The 21147-nt window shown below is 47.7% G+C and overlaps 1 protein-coding gene across 1 annotated transcript; it reads right to left on the minus strand.

The window, feature by feature from the left end:
- Nucleotides 1–389: 389 nt before the first annotated feature.
- Nucleotides 390–4771, minus strand: LOC310713214 (ly6/PLAUR domain-containing protein 2-like). The gene is made up of 3 exons (XM_083517104.1): nucleotides 4582–4771; nucleotides 2217–2336; nucleotides 390–659 (listed from the first exon to the last, which is right to left on the minus strand). The coding sequence occupies exons 1-3, from the start codon at nucleotides 4631–4633 to the stop codon at nucleotides 448–450; spliced, it is 384 nt and encodes a 127-aa protein (XP_083373230.1). The 5' UTR covers nucleotides 4634–4771; the 3' UTR covers nucleotides 390–447.
- Nucleotides 4772–21147: the final 16376 nt, after the last annotated feature.

The raw sequence follows: 21147 nt of genomic DNA on the forward strand, positions 1-21147 counted from the left end.
ATTGACATTTAAATCTTGGTTAGGGAGGAAGCAAATTTATATCCATATCACCACCCTTGTTTATTTATTGCTAAGGACATCTAGCACTCTAGGCATGCAAAATGGTTTTGCAATCCTGATCTGGCCCATCTTTGCAACAAGGGTAGGGTAGGCCTTAAAATAATTTTTAGCGTTTTTAACTGCTAAGCAGTTTACAGGCTGAAGGTGTGCTGGGTGGTGATTATACAGCCCTGATATCCACTCTCTTGTGCAATTATTTCCCCGAAGTTTTCTTGACCCCTTGATGTCCGTTTGAAGGGAGAACGGCAACAAACCTTTGGAAACAGCCTGGAAATTGCTGAAGTTTTCCTGCTCTAGATTATATGGCCAAGGTTTTTTTTTCTCCTTCCCCTCTTCTGTTTCCTGGGTGATGTTCCTCCAAAATCTACCCGCCCTCTTCCTGAAGCCTTACAGTCTGGTCCACAGGAGGCCGAAAGCGAGGGTAGCTATAAAAGCCGTGGCGGAGATTGCGGCTCTGGCCTGTTGCCCGGAGCCAACGTTGCAGAGGTCGGTGTCACAACAGTAGGCCGGGCGAGTTTCACCGATCCCATCTGGCTCCGAAGGCACGCAGTTTTTGGCGCAGGATTTGGTGACGGTGATGTTTCCGAAAAAGGGGTATCCTGGAGGGAGAATGAGAGAAGGTGGAGAAGGGAGGCTTTTCAGCGATGCTGCTTTGTTCTTCAAAGCAAGGTAGCTCAGTCAGTAGAGCATGAGACTCTCAATCTCAGGGACATGGGTTCGAGACTCACGTTGGGCAAAAATATCCCTGCACTGCAGAGGGTTGGGCTGGATGACCCATGTGTTCCCTTCCAACTCTACAATTCTGTGATTTTATGAAATATCCTGGTTCCTATTGTTAGGGATGTTGGGAGGCTGTTCTTTGTTTAGCCGACGGCTTGCCAAATGTCCTGGATGACCTATCCAAGGTCAGCTAATAAACAGGAGCTAATAAACAGGAGATGCACTCCTGATGGCTAGAAATCTCTCTGCAACCTTGGAATGCAATGCGTACCACAGTTTGGGATGGTGACACTCCCTTGGGAATGGGGAGGCAGAGAAAGACCGAGATAAGGGTGCATTGGCGGAAGCATCCCAGGTGCGCGCTGGCTCAGTTGCCAAGGCCATGTGTGCCTCGCTTGAATAATAGGGGGTGCAAATCGCAAGTGGGCTTAAAATATATAGATTAATTAATCACTTAGAGCTTCTTACACCCCTGTTACGAGCTCCTGTAGTGCTCCAGTCTCATAATTTTTTTATATTTATGATTTTCAGTTTTAGACATTTCAATTTTAACATTTTAGAACTTGACTTCCTTCTTTCTGCGGTTCCTTAAATTTATTTTTAATATTTTCCGCATATCCAAATTAACTTAATTTGATGGTTTATTCATCTGCTTTAACTATATAATAACTGTTATATATACAGTATATATAATATATTATATATAATATATATATAATATAATAACTGTTATGTTACAGTAATCCTGCCAATGATCTTATCTGTTTATAGGTGGCTTTTTTTGGTAAATATTCAATAAACCATTTTCCATTTCTTTTATAAAAGGTTTGCCGTCTTGATTTCTTATTTAACCAGTGTCGTAATGAACATCATTACATTTATATCACAACTCTCCTCCAAGGTAGGCTAAGCCGAGAGACAAGGCCCAAGGTCACCCAGTGAGTAGGGATTTGAACCCCCGCCTCCCAGGTCCCAGTCCGACACTCTAACCACTACACCCCACTGCCTTCAGTGGAGGGAGGCAACACAGTTCATGAAACTGCCCTCTTCTGTTGAGATGAACAGATCCCGCCCAGAGTGGATCATTTGCATGCAGCCAATGGCTGCAGGATCAAGGAAGAAACCCCAAGTACCAGTGGTTTTGAATGCAAATCATGAAAGTGATTCTTTAACTGTGCTTGGAGCGGGTTGGGCTAGATGAGCTTTGGAGGTCCCTTCCACCTCTACGATTCTATAAAAGGCCAATGCAAGAACAGAGGAAAGGGTCACTTTAGGCCAGCCTTTGCCAACTTGGCGCCCCCTCCACAGGGTTCTGGGATACAACACGCAACAGCTGGCGCAACCAATGGCCAAATGGGATTTGCGGTCCGAAACCAGGGTGCCCCTGTTTAGCGGAGGGCTGATCCAGGGTTTTGGTTGTGTCCCCACGTCCTTACCTGAATCCACCGAGTGCACCGTTATCTTGCAGTGTGTGCTGTCTGCGGAGCAGTTGATGAAAGTCAGGCAGCTGCTGAGGTCGGTGGGTTCTTTGCAGGTATAACACTGCAAACAGAGCCCTGTAAGAGGAGGAAAGGGAATTGGTGCGCCAGACATGGAGCTGCGTCTTCACCTCCGGCGGAGGGGCTTTGGTTCTGTCTGCCATTAAATGTGCCAAATCGCTGCAAGGATTGTCAGAAACTGCCATACACTGAGTCAAACCACATTGCTCCATCAAGCTTGGTAGTTCCTACACTGGCTGGCAGCTGCTCTCCATGGTTTCAGGAAGGTTCCTGTTCCCTAGAAATGCAGGGGAATGAACCCAGGAATTTCTGCATTTAAAGCAGCTGCTCAACCACTGATCTATAGATCTATCTAGGTCAGTGTTTCTCAACCTTGGGTCCCCAGATGTTGTTGGACTACAACTCCCATCATCCCTGAACTCTGGCCTTGCTAGCTAGGGATGATGGGAGTTGTAGTCCCAAAACATCTGGGGACCCAAGGTTGAGAAAGGCTGATCTAGGTAAAGGTAAAGGAACCCTGGATGGTTAAGTCCAGTCAAAGGTGACTGTGGTGTTGCGGCGCTCATCTCGCTTTCAGGCCGAGGGAACTGGCGTTTGTCCACAGACAGCTTTCCAGGTGATGTGGCCAGCAGGACTAAACCACTTCTTGTGCAAAAGAACACTATGATGTAAGCCAGAGCACACAGAAATGCCATTTACTTTCCCACCACAGTGGTATCTATTTATCTACTTGCACTGGTGTGCTTTCGAACTGCTAGGTTGGCAGGAGCTGGGGCAGAGCAACGGGAACTCACTCCATCGCAGGGATTCGAACTGCTGACCTTCCGATCAGGAAGCGAAGCCCAAGAGGCTCAGTGGCTTAGATTGCAGCGCCACCTGCGTCCTGGACAGATCTATCTAGTGAGCCCTAATTCATGAGTCGTAAGTTGAAGCTTTCCTTTGTCTTTCATGCTGAGACATCAAGCACCAAGAAAACATGGGTTCATGCCATGGAGGCTTACTCAGAGTAGAACCACTGAAAGTAATAATTCCAGGTGGATCACGTCCATTAATGCCAATGGGTCTACTCTGAGTAGCACTAACACCAGCTACAACCCCATGTTCTTCCCCTCTGTCAAATCACAGACTGAAAGTTCTTATTATTACTAATAATTAATTCCGTTAATTCCTCTGTCACAGAAGCCAATCAAGTACTTACTTATGAGGACCCCACAGCTTCACAAAAAAGGTTGAGCCCTATCAATTCTATTGTTGTTATTATTATTAATATTATTTGTATATCTGTAGATCTCAGATATACAACACATCAACAGAAATACAAGATAAAAAACACAAAATACATAATGAAAACAAGGACGGGACAAAACCACTAACCAACCCACCCCTCCCACCTTAGTTGTGATTTCAGCATCGACGGTGCTTGGGCTGCATTTTAAATTGCATTTTAACCTGTATTTTAAATTGGTCCCCCCCCCTTATGTTTTTATTGTAATTTTACTGGTGTTAGCCGCCTTGAGCCCGGCTCTGGCCGGGGAAGGCGGGGTATAAATAAAATTTATTATTATTATTAGTAGTAGTAGTATTAGTATTAGTATTAGTATTAGTATTAGTATTAGTATTAGTATTATTAGGCTAGAACAGGGGTAGGCAACATAAGGCCCGTGGGCTGGATGTGGCCCAATTGTTTTCTCAATACAGCCCATGGACGGTCTGGAAATCAGCATGTTTTCAAATGAGTAGAACGTGTCCTTTTATTTAAAATGCATCTCTGGGTTATTTGTGGGGCATAGGAATTTGTTCATTATTTTTTCCCCAAAATATAGTCTGGCCCACCACATGGTCTGAGGAACGGTGGACCGGCCCCCTGCTCAAAAAGGTTGCTAACCCCTGGGCTAGAAGACCCGTTGGTTCCCTTCCAATTCTACAATTCCACGATTTCTAAGAAATCGTAAAGGTAAAGGGACCCCTGACAATTAGTTCCAGTCGCAAACGACTCTGGGGTTGCGGTGCTCATCTTGCTTTACTGGCTGAGGGAGCCGGCGTACAGCTTCTGGGTGATGTGGCCAGCATGACTAAGCCGCTTCTGGTGAAACCAGAGCAGCGCACGGAAACGCCATTTAAGAAATTGCAGAGCACCTCTGAGATTGTACAGAGTACAGCTCCAGATTCTCAGTCCTTGGGTGGCCATAGCCGGCCACCACACCTCCTTGAGGGCAGGGTTCAGCTTCTCTTTCCTTCACACAATCATTCCAGTTTCACAGCCAAGCCACCGGCAACACCCCGAGATAGAATTGAATCTTACCAAGTTTTAAGGATGCCAGGAAGGCCAGCGCAACAGGCAGGAATGCTTTCATCCTTGCAGGCAAACTCTGGAGGGCTTCTGAACACTCCCAGGCGGCTCCTCTGCGCCCGTTCCCAGTCCCTGCCGGGCTCTGCTGGGACCTTATTATATACCTGGCCACAGCCCTTTTCCTCTCCTGCGCTCAGCTGTGCTGTCAAGGAGAAGGGGCTCTCTCAGTCGATGAGAAGAAGATATGCCTTTGTTTGCGGCCACACCTCCTCCATCCTCCACCCAGTTCTTCTAGGGACATGCCCAGGAGCGAACAAGAGGGAACAGAGAGGTGTCAGTCAGAAAAAAAGAAAAGTAAAAAGGACAGCAGGCTTGATCTGGGACAGAAGTAGACCTGAAGGGTTACCTGGAGCTCAGTGCTGGAAATCTGGGCAGACAGTCCTCTCTGACGATAGCTGTCAACTTTTCCCTTTTCTTGTGAGGAATCCTATTCGGAATAAGGGAATTTCCCTTAAAAAAAGGAAAACATTGACAGCTATATCTCTGACGCACCTTCTTGTCTGCTGGGGTCTTGGGCTTCTGACGGTGCAAAAGCCATTTGTGGTGAGGGTTATTGATACCGGTGAATTTTTCACCTTTCCACTTCCCCAAATGAGGGGTGCGAAAAACTGGTAGCATGACTTTGGCCTATTTTGGTCAAATCAATGCAATTTCGTTTTGCTTGGTATGTAAAATTGCACCGATACCATTAAAAATGATTGCCCCAGTACTTGCAGCTATGTATTGTTACTGATTGATTGATCTATATTTAGGGTTTCGCCTGACATTTCAGGAGAGAAAAGTAAAAGTCTTTCATTTTGCGAAAGCTGTTTCTGTGCTTCTTCGTCAAACCAAGCTAGATATTGTGCAATCACAATAAATAAATAAAAGCAGATTTGAATTCCTCGAAACCCAAGGCACGTTTTGCAAGAAGAAATTTGCAAATGCTAAGTTTCGGCCCCTGAAATGAGACACTCTATTAATGCAGCCTCGTTAATGCTGAGTAGAGGCGATATTCTGAAAATATTGGCCCATTAAGATTATTATTCCAGGTGGTGAATGCAGTTGGGTCAGTTTCGTACAAAATCAGAGCCCACAGAGACTTTGTACAGTAGACGAGTCTCGAGGGATGGAAATGTGGAGATGAGGGTTTGGCGAGGAAAGGTGCGCTTTTGGTGGCAGAAGTATCTCGAAGGGATGAACGCAACACCCAGGTGGGGCAAAGGTAAAGGTAAAGGTACCCCTGCCCGTACGGGCCAGTCTTGCCAGACTCTAGGGTTGTGCGCTCATCTCACTCTATAGGCTGGGAGCCAGCGCTGTCCGCAGACATTTCCGGGTCACGTGGCCAGCGTGACAAGCTGCATCTGGTGAGCCAGCGCAGCACACGGAACGCCGTTTACCTTCCCGCTGGTAAGCGGTCCCTATTTATCTACTTGCACCTGGAGGTGCTTTCGAACTGCTAGGTATAAATAAATTCAATAAACAACAGCAGCAGCAGCAGCTACAACAACAATAACAACATACTTCTCCTGGTATGTCCCACGGAGGACCTTACAGTCTTCAAACAAAAACATCTTGGAGGTCCCGGGCCACAGGGAGGTTAGGCTGGCCTCAACCAGAGCCAGGGCCTTTTCGGTTGTGGCCCTGATCTGGTGGAACGCTCTGTCACAAGAGACTAGGGCCCTGCGGAACTTGACATCTTTCCGCGGGGCCTGCAAGACAGAGCTGTTCCACCAGGCCTTTGGCCAAGGCACAGCCTGACCCCCTCCTTCTGTAATCCTCATGGAACTCTAGCCCAATGGTTGCCATTAATTTGACTCTGAATTGATTTTAGAATGAATTGATTTTAGAATGCATTTCAATTAATTGATTGTGATTTTATGTAAATTGTGTTACTTTTATTGTTGTTAACCGCTCTGAGCCTGGCTTCGGCTGGGGAGGGCAGGATATAAATAAATTATTATTATTATTATTATTATTATTATTATTATTATTATTATTATTAACGATAACAACGTGGGTGTATGCAGCATGCTCCCAGGTGTAACTAAAACTGCAGCCTTAAGCACAGCAGACTTTTTATTCCATTTCCCCAGGGCCTTCAAACTCTGCTGGTGCTTTATATTTTTTCGCTGCACGTTTTCCCCAGCCTTGTTGTACGGTAATAAATCACTCCATCCTAAGCGCTAGTCAATCTTTTGGGCCAAGATGGGGAGACGCTGGGAATAAAAATAAAAGTATTGCTCTTGGCTGAGTTTCTCTCGAAATGTTTTGTCTCGAAACGACACACCTTCCTAGGCCTCAGGCCAGAAAAAACTCCTTTTTTTGGGTACATTTTTGGGAGGGCAGGGTGATCTGGAGAGATAGAGGATAGGGGCACACCTCTCTCACAAATACCTGTCCTTTTGTCAAGGCTTTGGTGCTCATCTGCGGTGAACGGCCTCTCCTAAACCCAAAGCGACATGCCGCTACGAGGACAATGATTCACGAGTTTCAATATTTTTACAAGCGTTTCTGGGTGACCTTGTAAAACGCCTAATTTTTGTGCCGATTCACGGTGATTCATGTCACCAAAAGCAACAGGTAATAGGCTCAGGGTGCAGCAGACTGGAGTCCGCAGCAAGTTCTTATGCCGATTCACGGTAATTCATGTCCCCAAAAGCAACAGGTAATTGGCTCAGGGTGCAGCAGACTGGAGTCCGCAGCAAGTTCTTATGCCAATTCACGGTGATTTGGCATCAATAGGAGCATAGCATCTAGATCAAGGGAAGTAATAGTGCCACTGTATTCTGCTCTGGTCAGACCTCACCTGGAGTATTGTGTCCAGTTCTGGGCACCACAATTCAAGAAGGACACTGACAAACCGGAACGTGTCCAGAGGAGGGCAACCAAAATGGTCAAAGGCCTGGAAATGATGCCTTATGAGGAACGGCTAAGGGAGCTGGGCATGTTTAGCCTGGAGAAGAGGAGGTTAAGGGGTGATATGATAGCCATGTTCAAATATATAAAAGGATGGCACATAGAGGAGGGAGAAAGGTTGTTTTCTGCTGCTCCAGAGAAGCGGACACGGAGCAATGGATCCAAACTACAAGAAAGAAGATTCCACCTAAACATTAGGAAGAACTTCCTGACAGTAAGAGCTGTTTGACAGTGGAATTTGCTGCCAAGGAGTGTGGTGGAGTCTCCTACTTTGGAGGTCTTTAAGCAGAGGCTTGACAACCATATGTCAGGAGTGCTCTGATGGTCTTTCCTGCTTGGCAGGGGGTTGGACTCGATGGCCCTTGGGGTCTCTTCCAACTCTATGATTCTGTGATTCTATGTCCCCAAAAGCAACAGGTAATTGGCTCTGGGTGTAGCAGACTGGAGTCCGCAGCAAGTTCTTATCCAATCTCCACCGAAAATATGCAGAGCAGCAAAGAGCCTGCAAGAATTTTTTACAATTTTCATTACAAATTTAATTGTTTTGGTAGGAAAGTGGGAATATCTAAATTAATGGTTCTTATTAGTCTGAGTAGCACCGAGTTAAAAACAAAAGAGGAATGTAAATGGGCAAAATGGATGGTAACTGCAGCCAGACAGGTTATAGCGAGTAACTGGAAAAATGCAGAAGAGTTAGGGGTGAACCAATGGAGGGAAAAAACTGAATAATATTATAATTTTAGAATATCTAACTGTGAAGATACACAGAATGAAAGGGATTAAAGTCAGTGAGGATTGGTTTGAGAAGATATTGAATTATTTGGGTAGGTGTGAACAATTTGGGGTAATTAAAATGTTAAAAGCTAAATAAACCTTGTGGAGGGAGGAGTGTTAACGTATATAAAATTGTACACATGGTTGTTTTGACTATGCTATTATTATGTATACCCAGTGTATCAGCCGCCTGGGGGGTGGTTCACTGTTTGTGTTTTGATTGTTGGTAAAAAATAAAAATTTTAAAAACCAAACAAACTTTATTTTAAAAATAAAAATAAAAAAGAGCAACCAAGTGTCGTCTTCTGGGAGGAATGCATGTACAGATGTTAAGTCTTGCATGCAGTCGTACACATGGCATCAAAATGGGCTTGGGAAATACTTTACGGTACAGATTCAAGTCACATCCATGCAAGGTCTGCTTCAGTTCAAAGTGTTAAGATCATTTCTCCATATGCCTTTAGCATATGCGGCGCCAGAGTGCAAAAAACTGCCCGGTGCCCCCAATTTTTTTTTTGGGGGGGAGGCCAAAGTTGTTGAGCGTCTATTAGGGGGGCAGCTCAGAGTTGTTTGGGGGGAGGCACACAACCAAGAGAACATCTTAAAAAGCAGAGACATCACCTTGCCACAAAATCCGTATAGTTCAAGCTATGGTTTTCCCAGTAGTGATGTGTGGAAGTGAGAGCTGGACCATAAAGAAGGCTGATCGCCGAAGAATGGATGCTTTTGAATTATGGTGCTGGAGGAGACTCTTGAGAGTCCCATGGACTGCAAGATGATCAAACTTTTCCATTCTTAAGGAAATCAGCCCTGAGTGCTCACTGGAAGGACAGATCGTGAAGCTGAGGCTCCAATACTTTGGCCACCTCATGAGAAGAGAAGACTCCCTGGAAAAGACCCTGATGTTGGGAAAGATGGAGGGCACAAGAAGAAGGGGACGACAGAGGATGAGATGGTTGGACAGTGTTCTCGAAGCTACCAACATGAGTCTGACCCAACTGCGGGAGGCAGTGGAAGACAGGAGTGCCTGGCGTGTTCTGGTCCATGGGGTCACGAAGAGTCGGACATGACTAAATGACTAAACAAAAACAACAACAATAACAACAATAACAACAACAACAACAACAATGCAACACTCTCCCATGCCGCTACAGGTGGAGAGCAATCCCTGCAGAGGCTTGGGAGGGAAGCTGCATGCCTCGTGTGAACAGCATGCGTGTGCTGGGCGGGCCTTTCGACGGTCTGCCAATCCCAGGCGCGCAGGAGGGTGGAGCCGGCCGGCGGCCTCAGTGCCCGCAGCAGAAAAGCCTGCGGCGTTCTGATGGGCTCTATGCCACTCGGCAGCGGCTGTCGGCTGGCCTGGCTCTTCATCACTGGACTCCAAATCTTGGCCCCAGACTCTCAGGCTGGTGCCCCTGAGAGCCTGGCATTTGGTTTCTCCCTACCCCTACCGCCAATGGGTAAGTTGGCCCTGTTTGCTGCTGTGACTGATGTGGAAGGGAAATTACTTCACTAGAGTGGTACCTCTGGCTGCAAACGGGATCCGTTCCAGAAGCTCATTTGCAACATGAAAAGAACGCACCACGCAGTGGTGCGTCTGCACAGACATGGGTAGTGATCCGCCGCTTCTGTGCATGCGCATGACGTCATTTTGTGCATCTGCGCATGCGCGAGTGGCGAAACCCGGAAGTAACCCTTTCTGGTACTTCCAGATCGCCACGGGACGTAACCTGAAAGAACGTAACATGAAGCGGACGTAACATGAGGTATGGCTGTACTGTGAATAATCAATATAAATCGAGACCCCATGGAGCCTGCAGGAATTTATCTTAGCTATTGCACAGTGGTAAGTGGAAGCCGTATGGAGAGTGCTCTTGAGTTCAAATCCTGCTTGCTGGTTTCCCCAAAGAGGTATCTGGTCGGTCATTGTGAGAACAGGATACTGGACTAGATGGCCCATTGGCCTGATCCAACAAACTCTTACTGCATTCTTGAGATTAAGTAGATCCTTCTGTATTCTGTATCCAGCACTATTCATGTCTCCCACCCCTCACATTTCCCTGCCCTGATATGCTGTTATATCCCTGCCTGGAAACTTCACTCAGGGGCGTAGCTAGTTGCTCTGGCACCCGGAGCGACGGGGGCGGGGCGAGTCGCCCACGGGGGCACCATGGTGATTCGTGCTCCAAGGTGCTGTGACGATCCGCGCATTGGGGTGCCGTGGTACTCCGCCCAGAGGGGCAAGGCGGCAAGCTGCCCATGGAGTTCGCCTGGGCACCATGTCACTCCCGGGAGAGACGTGTGGCTCGGGCGCACTGCAGGACAGGCCCTACGGTAAGTGCTGACCCCTGTGGTGTACCATTTTGTCACCCCCCTCAAGGATGACACCTGGGGTGGACCGCATCCCCCTCCCTATGCCCCTGGCTTCATTCCTCCAACTCGGGAAGAACCTCTGTTTAAAGCCCTATATGGCCTAGGACCCTCGTACCTACGGGTCTGCCTTCCTGGTATGTCCCACAGAGGAGCTTACGGTCTTCAAACAAAAACACCTTGGAGGTCTCGGGCCACAGGGAGGTTAGGCTGGCCTCAACCAGAGCCAGGGCCTTTTCAGAACTGGCCCCAACTTGGCGGAATGCTCTGTCACAAGAGACTAGGGCCCTGCGGGACTTGACATCTTTCTGCAGGGCCTGCAAGACAGAGCTGTTCCACCAGGCCTTTGGCCAAGGCACAGCCTGACCCCCTCCTTCGGTAATCCGCACAGAACTCTAGCCCAACTGTTGCCATTAATTTGATTCTGAATTGATTTTAGAGTGAATTGATTTTAGAATGTATTTCAATTAATTGATTGTGATTTTATGTAAATTGTGTTATTTTTACTGTTGTTAGCCACTCTGAACCTGGCTTCGGCTGGGGAGGGCGGGATATCATTATTATTATTATTATTATTATTATTATTATTATTATTATTATTTCTGATACCACACCTCCCATTCTCCCTTGCTGACCCCTAATCCTAAAACTACCTCCTAAGACTTTGACCTCTTTCTCTTCCTTCAAATCATTCAAATGCACAATTCATCCTCCGGTAACCTCAAGGCTGGATTACTGCAATGGGCTCTATGTGGGTCCTCTCTTGGAGACTACAGCTGCTGCAAAAAACTGTGCCTGGATTGTTGATGGGGGCAGACAGCATAATACACAATTGTCACATTTTAAGGGGGGCAATCTGGATTGACAGAAGCCTCCCCGGTTTAGGATGGCAATCCCAGAGGTTGCATTTTGGCTCCCATGCTTGGGCTGCGCCAAGGCGCAGGACCAAAAGTCAGGTGTTTTCTCGTATAGACTTGTGGTGCAACACAGTTGGCTCACACCAGAGTGCAAGACCAAATGTTGGAGGGTGTGAGACCGGTTCTGAAATGTTTCCATGGGCTGCCCATATGCTACCTGGCCCAGTTTAAGGGTCTTGTATTAATTTGCAAGGTCCTTAGCAACTTGTAAGGGACGTGGGTGGCACTGTGGGTTAAACCACAGAGCCTAGGACTTGCTGATCAGAAGGTCAGCGGTTTGAATCCCTGTGACGGGATGAGCTCCCATTGCTCGGTCCCTGCTCCTGCCAACCTAGCAGTTCGAAAGCACTTCAAAGTGCAAGTAGATAAATAGGCACCACTCCAGCGGGAAGGTAAACGGCGTTTCCGTGCGCTGCTCTGGTTCACCAGAAGTGGCTTAGTCATGCTGGCCATATGACCCGGAAGCTGTACGCCGGCTCCCTCGGCCTTTACCTATTAATTTGCAAGGTCCTTAGCAACTTTGATCTGGGATAGCTCAAAGACTGCTTCACATCACTGCTCGATCACGGAGATTGAAATGAATAAAACCAACTTCTTCTGCTTGAGCCGTTCACTAAACCCTTTAATCCAGGGTTGGGGAGACTGAATCTGGGCAGTGACCCAGATCTTTACCTTCTCCACCCACCCCACCCAATGGACCACATTTGACAGGTGGGTGGACACATTCGTGAATAGGCCATAATTCCTACCAAACCAAGAACAAGTCAGAAGAAAACATCCAGTATACAGTCAGCTGAAAGGCATGTTTGCATCCATCACATTTTGTGCAGTTTGATGGTTCTGCTGTGCCACCACAATACTTCTGTTGCTGGAAACCACAGGAAAGGAGATTTCTGCTCTCAGGTTAGAATCCTGCATTCTGGTTTCCCACGCAAGGACCTGGTTGTTCACTTTGAGAACAGGAAGCTGGCCTGATCCGACAGGCTCTTCTCTTGCTCTTACAGGTGAAACTAATATATGAGATAGACTCATGCAGTGGCGTAGCGTGGGTTGTCAGCACCCGGGGCAAGGCAAGTAATTTGCGCCCCCTAACCTGTGGATTTGCGCCCCCTAACCCGTGGATTTGCGCCCCCTAACCCTAACCCCCTTAGTGTGATGAAGAGGAAAGCGGCACTAACTTCTTCCTTAACACCACAGCTGCAGGCGACACACCGCACAATCGAACGAAATTCCAAGTAGCCTTATTGTACAAAGACAATCGAGTTAGGACAAATCTGAGGAGCCGAAGGACCCTTTAACGGTCCTCCTCCAGCCTCAGCAGTTTTTTGTTTTTTTTTCTTTCTCTAAGTAATTGCCCAGGACGATATCTACCTTTACCTCCCCACCCCCATTTTATGTTGTTATTTTAATGTATATCATGCTATGGCCACATGGCTAATGCAATATATAAATAAATATCAAGAACCCCCAGATGTTGCGCCCGGTGCGGCCGGCCCCCCCTGCACCCCCCACGCTACGCCACTGGACTCATGACATGCAAAGCGAGATGTGTCAAGCCTTTATTTGTTATCATTGTGACGATCATGGCGTACAGCTGATAGAGCAATATTGGAACGCAATGCAGAAGAGCTGAAGGCTGCTACTGAAGCATCCTGGTCTTCCATAACACCTCAGCAGTGCCACAGGCTGATAGCATCCATGCCATGCCGCAGTGAGGCAGTAATTGATGCAAAAAGGGCCCAGACCAAGTACTGTGTATATATGCATGCTTCTACATCTCAGAGGTCCAATATTGCTCTATTTGCAGTCCTTGTTTTGCTGATTTCATTAAATATTCTAATTTTCTGAGATTGTTAATTTGGGGTTTTCATCAGCTGTACGCCGTGATCATCACAATTATAACAAAGGCTTGACATATCACGAGTCTATCTCATATATTAGTTTCACCTTTTAAGTTGAATTACTGAAATAAATGAACTTTCCCACCATATTCTAATTTTCCGAGTTTCACTTGTATGTTGAGCGCTGAGCAGGCGATCCAAACACACAATGCAAGCGGCTTCTGTAAAGATTTGGTGATGGAAATCGCGTAAACCCTGTCTTCTGGGAGGAAAAAACCACCCTCCTGAATTATCAGAGGTAATAATTTCTCAGGTCCTGGGGTCCTGAAACGCCTGCCTTATCTCAGCAGCCTTGAGGGAAAGTTATGAAACAGGTCCATTAAACTCAGGTCAGTCCGTGGTTTATGGATTGGAGAACTCCAGCTAGTGTTTTTCCAGAACAGAATGTCCCCTTCAGCCCCAGTACTTGTCAATTGGGAAGAGGTGATGATGGGAACAGCATCCATGGTTGACCTAAGACTCACCAGCTTTTTAAAGTATAAAACCATGCTCTAATGTGGATTGCTCCTGCCTGACCTTCCAGTCAGTCAGCCCTGCCCACTGCCAGGATACTCCATTGCAACCCCCTTCCCACCTGCAACCCCCTTCCCACCTTGGAAGCAAAAGGAATGACAATGACACATTTATTTGCGTCAGTGTGTTTGTGGGAATGTAAGGCAGAATCTTCCACTTTGGGGGTTTTGAAGGTTGCTCATAATTTTGAAGGTGGGTCTCGGGTGGTGGTGGGTGGACAGGGAGAGAGAGGTGAAAAGATGTACTACTACTACTACTACTACTACTACTACTACTACTACTAATTTATTATTTATACCCCACCCATCTGGCTGGGTTTCCCCAGCCACTCTGGGTGGCTCCCAACAGAATATTAAAAGCACAATCAAACATTAAAAACTTCCCTAAACAGGTCTGCCTTCAGATGTCTTCTAAAAGTCAGATAGTTGTTTATTTCCTTGACATGTGGTGGGAGGGCATTCCACAGGGCGGGTGCCACCACCGAGAAGGCCATCTGTCTGGTTCCCTGTAGCTTTGCTTCTCGCAATGAGGGAACTGCCAGAAGGCCCTCGGTGCTGGACCTCAGTGTCCGGGCAGAACGATGGGGGTGGAGACGCTCCTTCAGATATACTGGACCGAGGCCGTTTAGGGCTTTCAAGGTCAGCACCAACACTTTGAATTGTGCTCAGGAACGTACTGGGAGCCAATGTAGGTCTTTCAAGACCGGTGTTATGTGGTCCCAGCAGCCACTCCCAGTCACCAGTCTAGCTGCCGCATTCTGGATTAGTTGTAGTTTCCGGGTCACCTTCAAAGGTAGCCCCACGTAGAGCGCATTGCAGTAGCCCAAGCAGGAGATAACTAGAGCAATTGTTGGCATCCGTCTGACTCAAAAGACAATGGAGTGCATCATTGAGGGCGAAGCCTGGGCAGAGTGTGTGGGGGTCCTAGGCTGCCAAGGCGATAAACCCCCACCCCTCTCTGCCTCACTGTTGTGGTCCAAAGGAAAGCAGAGCAAAATGTTTGGCACCAGCTTGGCTGCAGGAGTTGCTGGAAGGAGGCATACAAGGTGCCATCCAGCCTTAAGGAGTCCACTCTGGATGTGTACAGTGTTTACTCCTTAGCCTTTTCTTCTCCTGAAGATACCCTACAATGCAGCAGAGGTTGAGGAGCAGAGTTTTCCTTCTTCTAGATGGGCTCCTTTCCCAGGCTGACAAGCTCCACCTGCCCCTCACTTCCCTCCATAGCTGTGCTGGGCCCGGGGGTAACCCATGAAATGTGGTCCAGGATGGGTCCAGAATCTGAAGGTTCCGCTAGGAGTCAGTCCGACAGGGCCAAGGCAGGACACGAGGCAGGAAACCAGGCAGGGACAGGTACAGAATCTCAGGCAAGATCTAGCATACAGCAATGTTGCTCCCGCAACCTGGGGCAAGGTCCGACAGCCTTTTATCTTTGTCAGGGTAGCGGCCGGTCCTGATCCCCCGGCAACTCACCTCCCTGTTTTGCCCAAAGGCAAGCACTCCTCCTGCGAGTACTCAGGTCTCTCCTTCTCTCAGACCTCAGTCTCTGCAGCTCGGGAGACGTCGGTGGGTTACTAGACCCAGAGGCTGCCTCAGCCTCCCCTGACCCAACCGGTAGTGGAGCAGCTGTAAGTGATGGCCCAGCTGAAGGCAACAAGGGAATCCCCACATCTGGAGCCAGGGCAGGCTCAGGCCCCTGACTCGGCCCAGCTGGTGCTTGCTGTAGGGGAACCTGTGCAGACTGGGACTCTTCAGGACCAGGCCACAGACTTGGTTCAGGTAATGCCTGAGGCAAAGGATCCGGCGCAGACTGAGACTCCTCTGGTTCCGAGTCCGAGCCCAAGTCCCAGGACATCACAATAGCACATGCAGAAACCACCTTCTTGACCGTTGGGCCAACTCTTGGGCTTGTCCACTCAATGCAGCGATATTTCTGTGATATCTCTATGTGAACTTGGAAAGGGACTTAACCAGTGCTATTTTTCTAGAAAAAGAGGTGCAAAAACTCTCTATGAATGCTTCTCTTCTTCTCTTACAATGCCAATGGTGCCTACCTTGACAGGTGCCAGAACTGCGTTCTGGTGAGTTCCGGCTGGGGGAAAACAAAGCTCTGGACTTAATGTTCCCTCTGGGGGTATTAATGTTTGCATTCATGAGTGCTTTGGTTTCGTAACGAAAGGGCAGGGCTCTCTTTTCACCAGGCATTCGTAAAACAGCTCTCGGTTTCTGCCAGGGAGAATTATGCGGAACAATAGAACCTTCTTCCTCTTGTTTGGGTGACGAGGCAGGGGCCACGATACAGTCCCTGGGGCAGGGTGTTGCAGGCCGGCTGGTGTTTTTCCAAGCCGCCCAAGCAGAATGTCGCCTCTCCCTTTGCATCGCCACCCATGAACGCCTGCAGCCCTCTGCACTTGCGTAAGACCGTCCGCTGAGACTCTGCACCAGGCGGCAAAGTCACTGGACCCTGGAGTCTTGATCTAGGGTGTCTGCGTGACTAATCAAGAGCCATGGGGAAATGTTAAAGGGTAACAAGCCGTACGAAATAATATCTTGCTTTGACAGGTGAGATAAATTTGGCTGCAATGAAGAAAGGCTGCCTTATGCAAGGTCAGAGTATTTGTCTCTCATACAATCACAGGGCTGGAAGGGACGCCTGTAATCATCTAGTCCAACCCCTTGCAGTGCAGGATCAGTATCCACTACAGTAGCCAACACTTTGAGGCCAAAACCCGGGATGCTATCTTCCTGGGTGCCATCTTCCCGTTTTTTATCACCAGAACATGGAGGCCATTTGGGTTGCTGTGATCTCGCACTGTGGTTCCCCCCTCCAAGTGTTTTTTTTTGGGGGGGGCACAATGCCCAAGAATGCACATTTTGGGGCACCGCATAGATTAGATAAAGGGTAAAGGGACCCCTGACCATTAGGTCCAGTCATGGACGACTCTGGGGTTGCGGCGCTCATCTCGCTTTATTGGCCGAGGGAGCCGGTGTACAGCTTCCGGGTCATGTGGCCAGCATGACTAAGCCACTTCTGGCGAACCAGAGCAGCGCACGGAAACGCCATTTACCTTCCCGCTGGAGTGGTACCTATTTATCTACTTGCACTTTGACGTGCTTTAAGACTGCTAGGTTGGCAGGAGCAGGGACCAAGCAACGGGAGCTCATCCGGTTGTGGGGATTCAAACCGCTGACCTTCTGATCGGCAAGCCCTAGGCTCAGTGGTTTAGACCACAGCGCCACCCACATTCTTTTTTGGGGCACTGCATGAGATTGCAGCCCCCCCAAAGCTTTCCTCGGGGAGGAATTGCGCCACGAAATCATGCGAGATCGTGGGAAGCAAAATGGTAGCCGTTCTCTTGTGGTGAAATATGGGGTGTCTTAGGCAAAGATCACAAGACGACCTGGCTGGTAGCCAGATTCTGCGCCCAGATTTGTAGGCACAGATCATCCTCTAGAATAAAATAGCTTACTAGGGAAATGCTGAAGTCGCCCTTTGGGGTGCCTCAGGGTCAATTTTGATGGTAGCCCAAATCTCAGTTGTACTGGTGTATGTATATATCTCAATTTTAACTCGTGAGCTATTGCTGCAATCTGCTCTGATTGTATATATTATTGTTATGAAAAACTGTTTTTATTGTGTTATGCGAGCTGTTCTTTGACCATAATAAATTATCTATCTATGGGATGTCCTGGTTTTCCTGGGGAACTTGGGGACTTTGCAGTGGTAGAACACCTGTTTTGTATGCAGAAGATCGCAAGCTGCATCTCCAGCAGGAATCCCGGTGGGAAGGTCTCACCAGCTACCAGTCACGGTGGCTATTCTCTGCCTCCATGGTTGGAGGCTGGAACACGTCTGAATCCCAGTCGCAGGAAGTCAAAGGAGGATAAAGTGGCTCTTCCACTCAGGACCTGCTTGAGGGTTGTGTATTACAGAGCCAGTGTGGTGTAGTGGTTAAGAGCGGTGGACTTGTAATCTGGTGAACTGGGTTCGCGTCTCCGCTCCTCCACATGCAGCTGCTGGGTGACCTTGGGCTAGTCACACTTCTCTGAAGTCTCTCAGCCTCACTCACCTCACAGAGTGTTTGTTGTGGGGGAGGAAGGGAAAGGAGAATGTTAGCCGCTTTGAGACTCCTTAAAGGTAAAGGGACCCCTGACCATTAGGTCCAGTCGTGACCGACTCTGGGATTGCGGCGCTCATCTCGCTTTATTGGCCGAGGGAGCCAGCGTACAGCTTCCGGGTCATGTGGCCAGCATGACTAAGCCGCTTCTGGTGACACCAGAGCAGCGCACGGAAACACCGTTTACCTTCCTGCCGGAGCGGTACCTACCGTATTTTTTGCACCATAACACTCACTTTTTTCCTCCTAGAAAGTAAGGGGAAATGTCTGTGCGTGTTATGGAGGAAATGCCTACGGGTGGCATGCCTATGGATTTTCCTCCTCTAAAAACTACGTGCGTGTTATGGTCGGGTGCGTGTTACAGAGCGAAAAATACGGTATTTATCTACTTGCACTTTCACGTACTTTCGAACTGCTAGGTTGGCAGGACCAGGGACCGAGCAATGGGAGTTCACCCCGTCGCGGGGATTCGAACTGCCGATCTTCTGATTGGCAAGTCCTAAGCTCTGTGGTTTAACCCACAGCGCCATCTGCGTCCACGAATAACCCAGAGATGCATTTTAAATAAAAGGACACATTCTACTCATGTAAAAACACGCTGATTCCTGGACCGTCCACGGGCCGCATTTAGAAGGTGATTGGGCCGGATCTGGCCCCCGGGCCTTAGTTTGCCTACCCATTTGTAAGACTGTTGGCTGACAGGTCACCCCTACTACTTTTAATCTCTGTTGCGTAAGAAATTCCTCTTGTTCGTTCTTCACATGCTTGTGTGATTTTATCCTTTTGTTGCTTGTGTTAAGCTGTGTGCACGTATCTTTCAACAGCCATAAAGCTTATGTCAACCATGACCTCCTTTGTTCCGACTGCATTGTACACCCGGCAAGAGACACACTTCTAAGAACCAGTAAAAAAGGGATGTTTTGTGGAGCTTCCAGATCAAACTCTGGAACCCAGTTCAAGGATCCTAACATTAAATTCCTGCAATAGGAAGGTTGCTGACCCAGTGCCCTGAAGAAGAACATCTTGGTCTCCTGGAATACACTCCCCCAATTCACCCGCCTTTGCAGCTATTTATGATCACAGGCCAAATGGTTTTATGGCTGCTAGATGGCCATCCTTTCAAAGGTCAATCACTTGATAACAGCTGATGGTTCATCAATGGGAGTTAATGGTAGGAGACAGTCTCCAGATCGTCAGGAATGTCTCTCTAACTATTCGTCTCATCACATTGTGTCAGTGCTGAGAACTTCCAGCTAGGGCAGGGGTCAGCAAACTTTTTCAGCAGGGGGCCGGTCCACTGTCCCTCAGACCTTGCGGGGGGCCCCGGACTATATTTTGGGGAAAAATAAATAAATAAATGAATTCTTATGCCCCACAAGTTACCCAGAGATGCATTTTAAATAAAAGCACACATTCTACTCATGTAAAAACATGCTGATTCCCGGACTGTCTGCGGGCTGATTTAGAAGGTGATTGGGCCAGATCCAGCCCCTGGGCCTTAGTTTGCCTACCTATGAGTTTGGGAAAAGGTAGTGAAATTGCTCAAAGCAAACTTTTGAATTTATAGGAACACTGTGAGAGTTTTGGGAGCAGTGAGTCAGTTGAAGGTGTGTATCTTTTTTGATACGTCGGCCCTCCTCGAGGAAAAATTACGTTGAAGGAAAATAGTCACGACTTCCAGCGTGTAGAGATCCTTCGAAATCTTAATTCTTTATTACTTTTTTAAATAAAGGTTTTCTACGCCGCTCATAAAGGTAGGATGCTTCTGGGTAGTTTGCAACTAAGAATACAAATGCAAAGAAGGAAGAAGCACAACACAGGATCAACCGTAATGTCTGAGCAGGGAGTCAAAGCCTGATAATATGAAAACAGCTTAATTGCTTCTTATTCCTTATCTAGGGTGGCCTGTTTGTTTCAGGAGAGGTTGCCAAAAGGGTGCAAAGAAGCCCACCATGCTGTGGGGATAGCAGTTAATCTGTCAATTTCGCTTTCTCCCGCTTTCTCATTTTCCCAATCTTAAACCCAACTGTACCAATAATTCCTCATGAAAATTCACAAGCCTTTTTAGTGTGACTTTCATGGGTTTGCAGAACAATTTTCATGACCTTGCAATTTTGTAAGTTCTTTCCACCAACAGATTCATTTGTATCCACATCTCACCCTATTTATATTAATCCCAGTACAACTTTTCTGAGCTAAACACCCATGTTGCAAAATCCAGCAAAGTGCTCCCTTTGAAGGCGGGCTGTATTTCAGCTCCTATATTGTTCCAAAAGGGGCAAATTACGCATGTTTGCCTTGAAATCCAGAATGAATTGAATTCGTCTCCCATCCCTAATCACACCTCCTTTTTTATTTATTTTCCTCCTTCCCTCCCTGCCTTGCCCGTTTCCTTCCCAGACTCCCCGCTGCCTAAAACCCTCAAGGCCATCACCATCGCCGTGAAATATCGATTCCCAGTTTTCCCTTTCCATCCCATTCTGGGAATTCCCCATGGGACTCAGGGGTCCTGAGCCTTTGCTAGCAGCCACAATAACTGTTGCTCTGCCTCCATAGACATAGCAATACATTCCAACACCAGTTGAGTGTTGATCTTATGCTCAGATCTTGCTTCTGGGTTTCCCAATAGAGGCATCTGGTTGGTCACTGTAAGAAGAAGATGGTGGACTAAATGGACCACTGGCCTGATGTTCTTAATTCTCATCCTTCATGAAGGGGCATTTCCGTGAGGAATCCCAGAGTTTACAGGGTTAATAGCTCAAGGGAAATGACGTCCTGTTTCCCCGATTGTGAACTTACTTTCACTTTCTGTTTTGGCTGCAAAGGAAAGGCAACATGTTGTCGCTCTCACCTGGCTGACTTATTGTTTTGCTGCTGTCCATTAAAGCTTCGCAGAATACAAGAAGCTGTGTACGAGAGTTTTACAGTCATACCTCGGGTTGAATATGCTTCAGGTTAAGCGTTTTCGGGTTGCGCTCCGCGGCGACCCGGAAGTAACGGAATGCGTTACTTCCGAGTTTTGCTGCTCGCG

This window comes from Podarcis liolepis, assembly GCF_965112155.1.
Source record: "Podarcis liolepis genome assembly, chromosome: 8".
Taxonomy (NCBI): domain Eukaryota; kingdom Metazoa; phylum Chordata; class Lepidosauria; order Squamata; family Lacertidae; genus Podarcis; species Podarcis liolepis.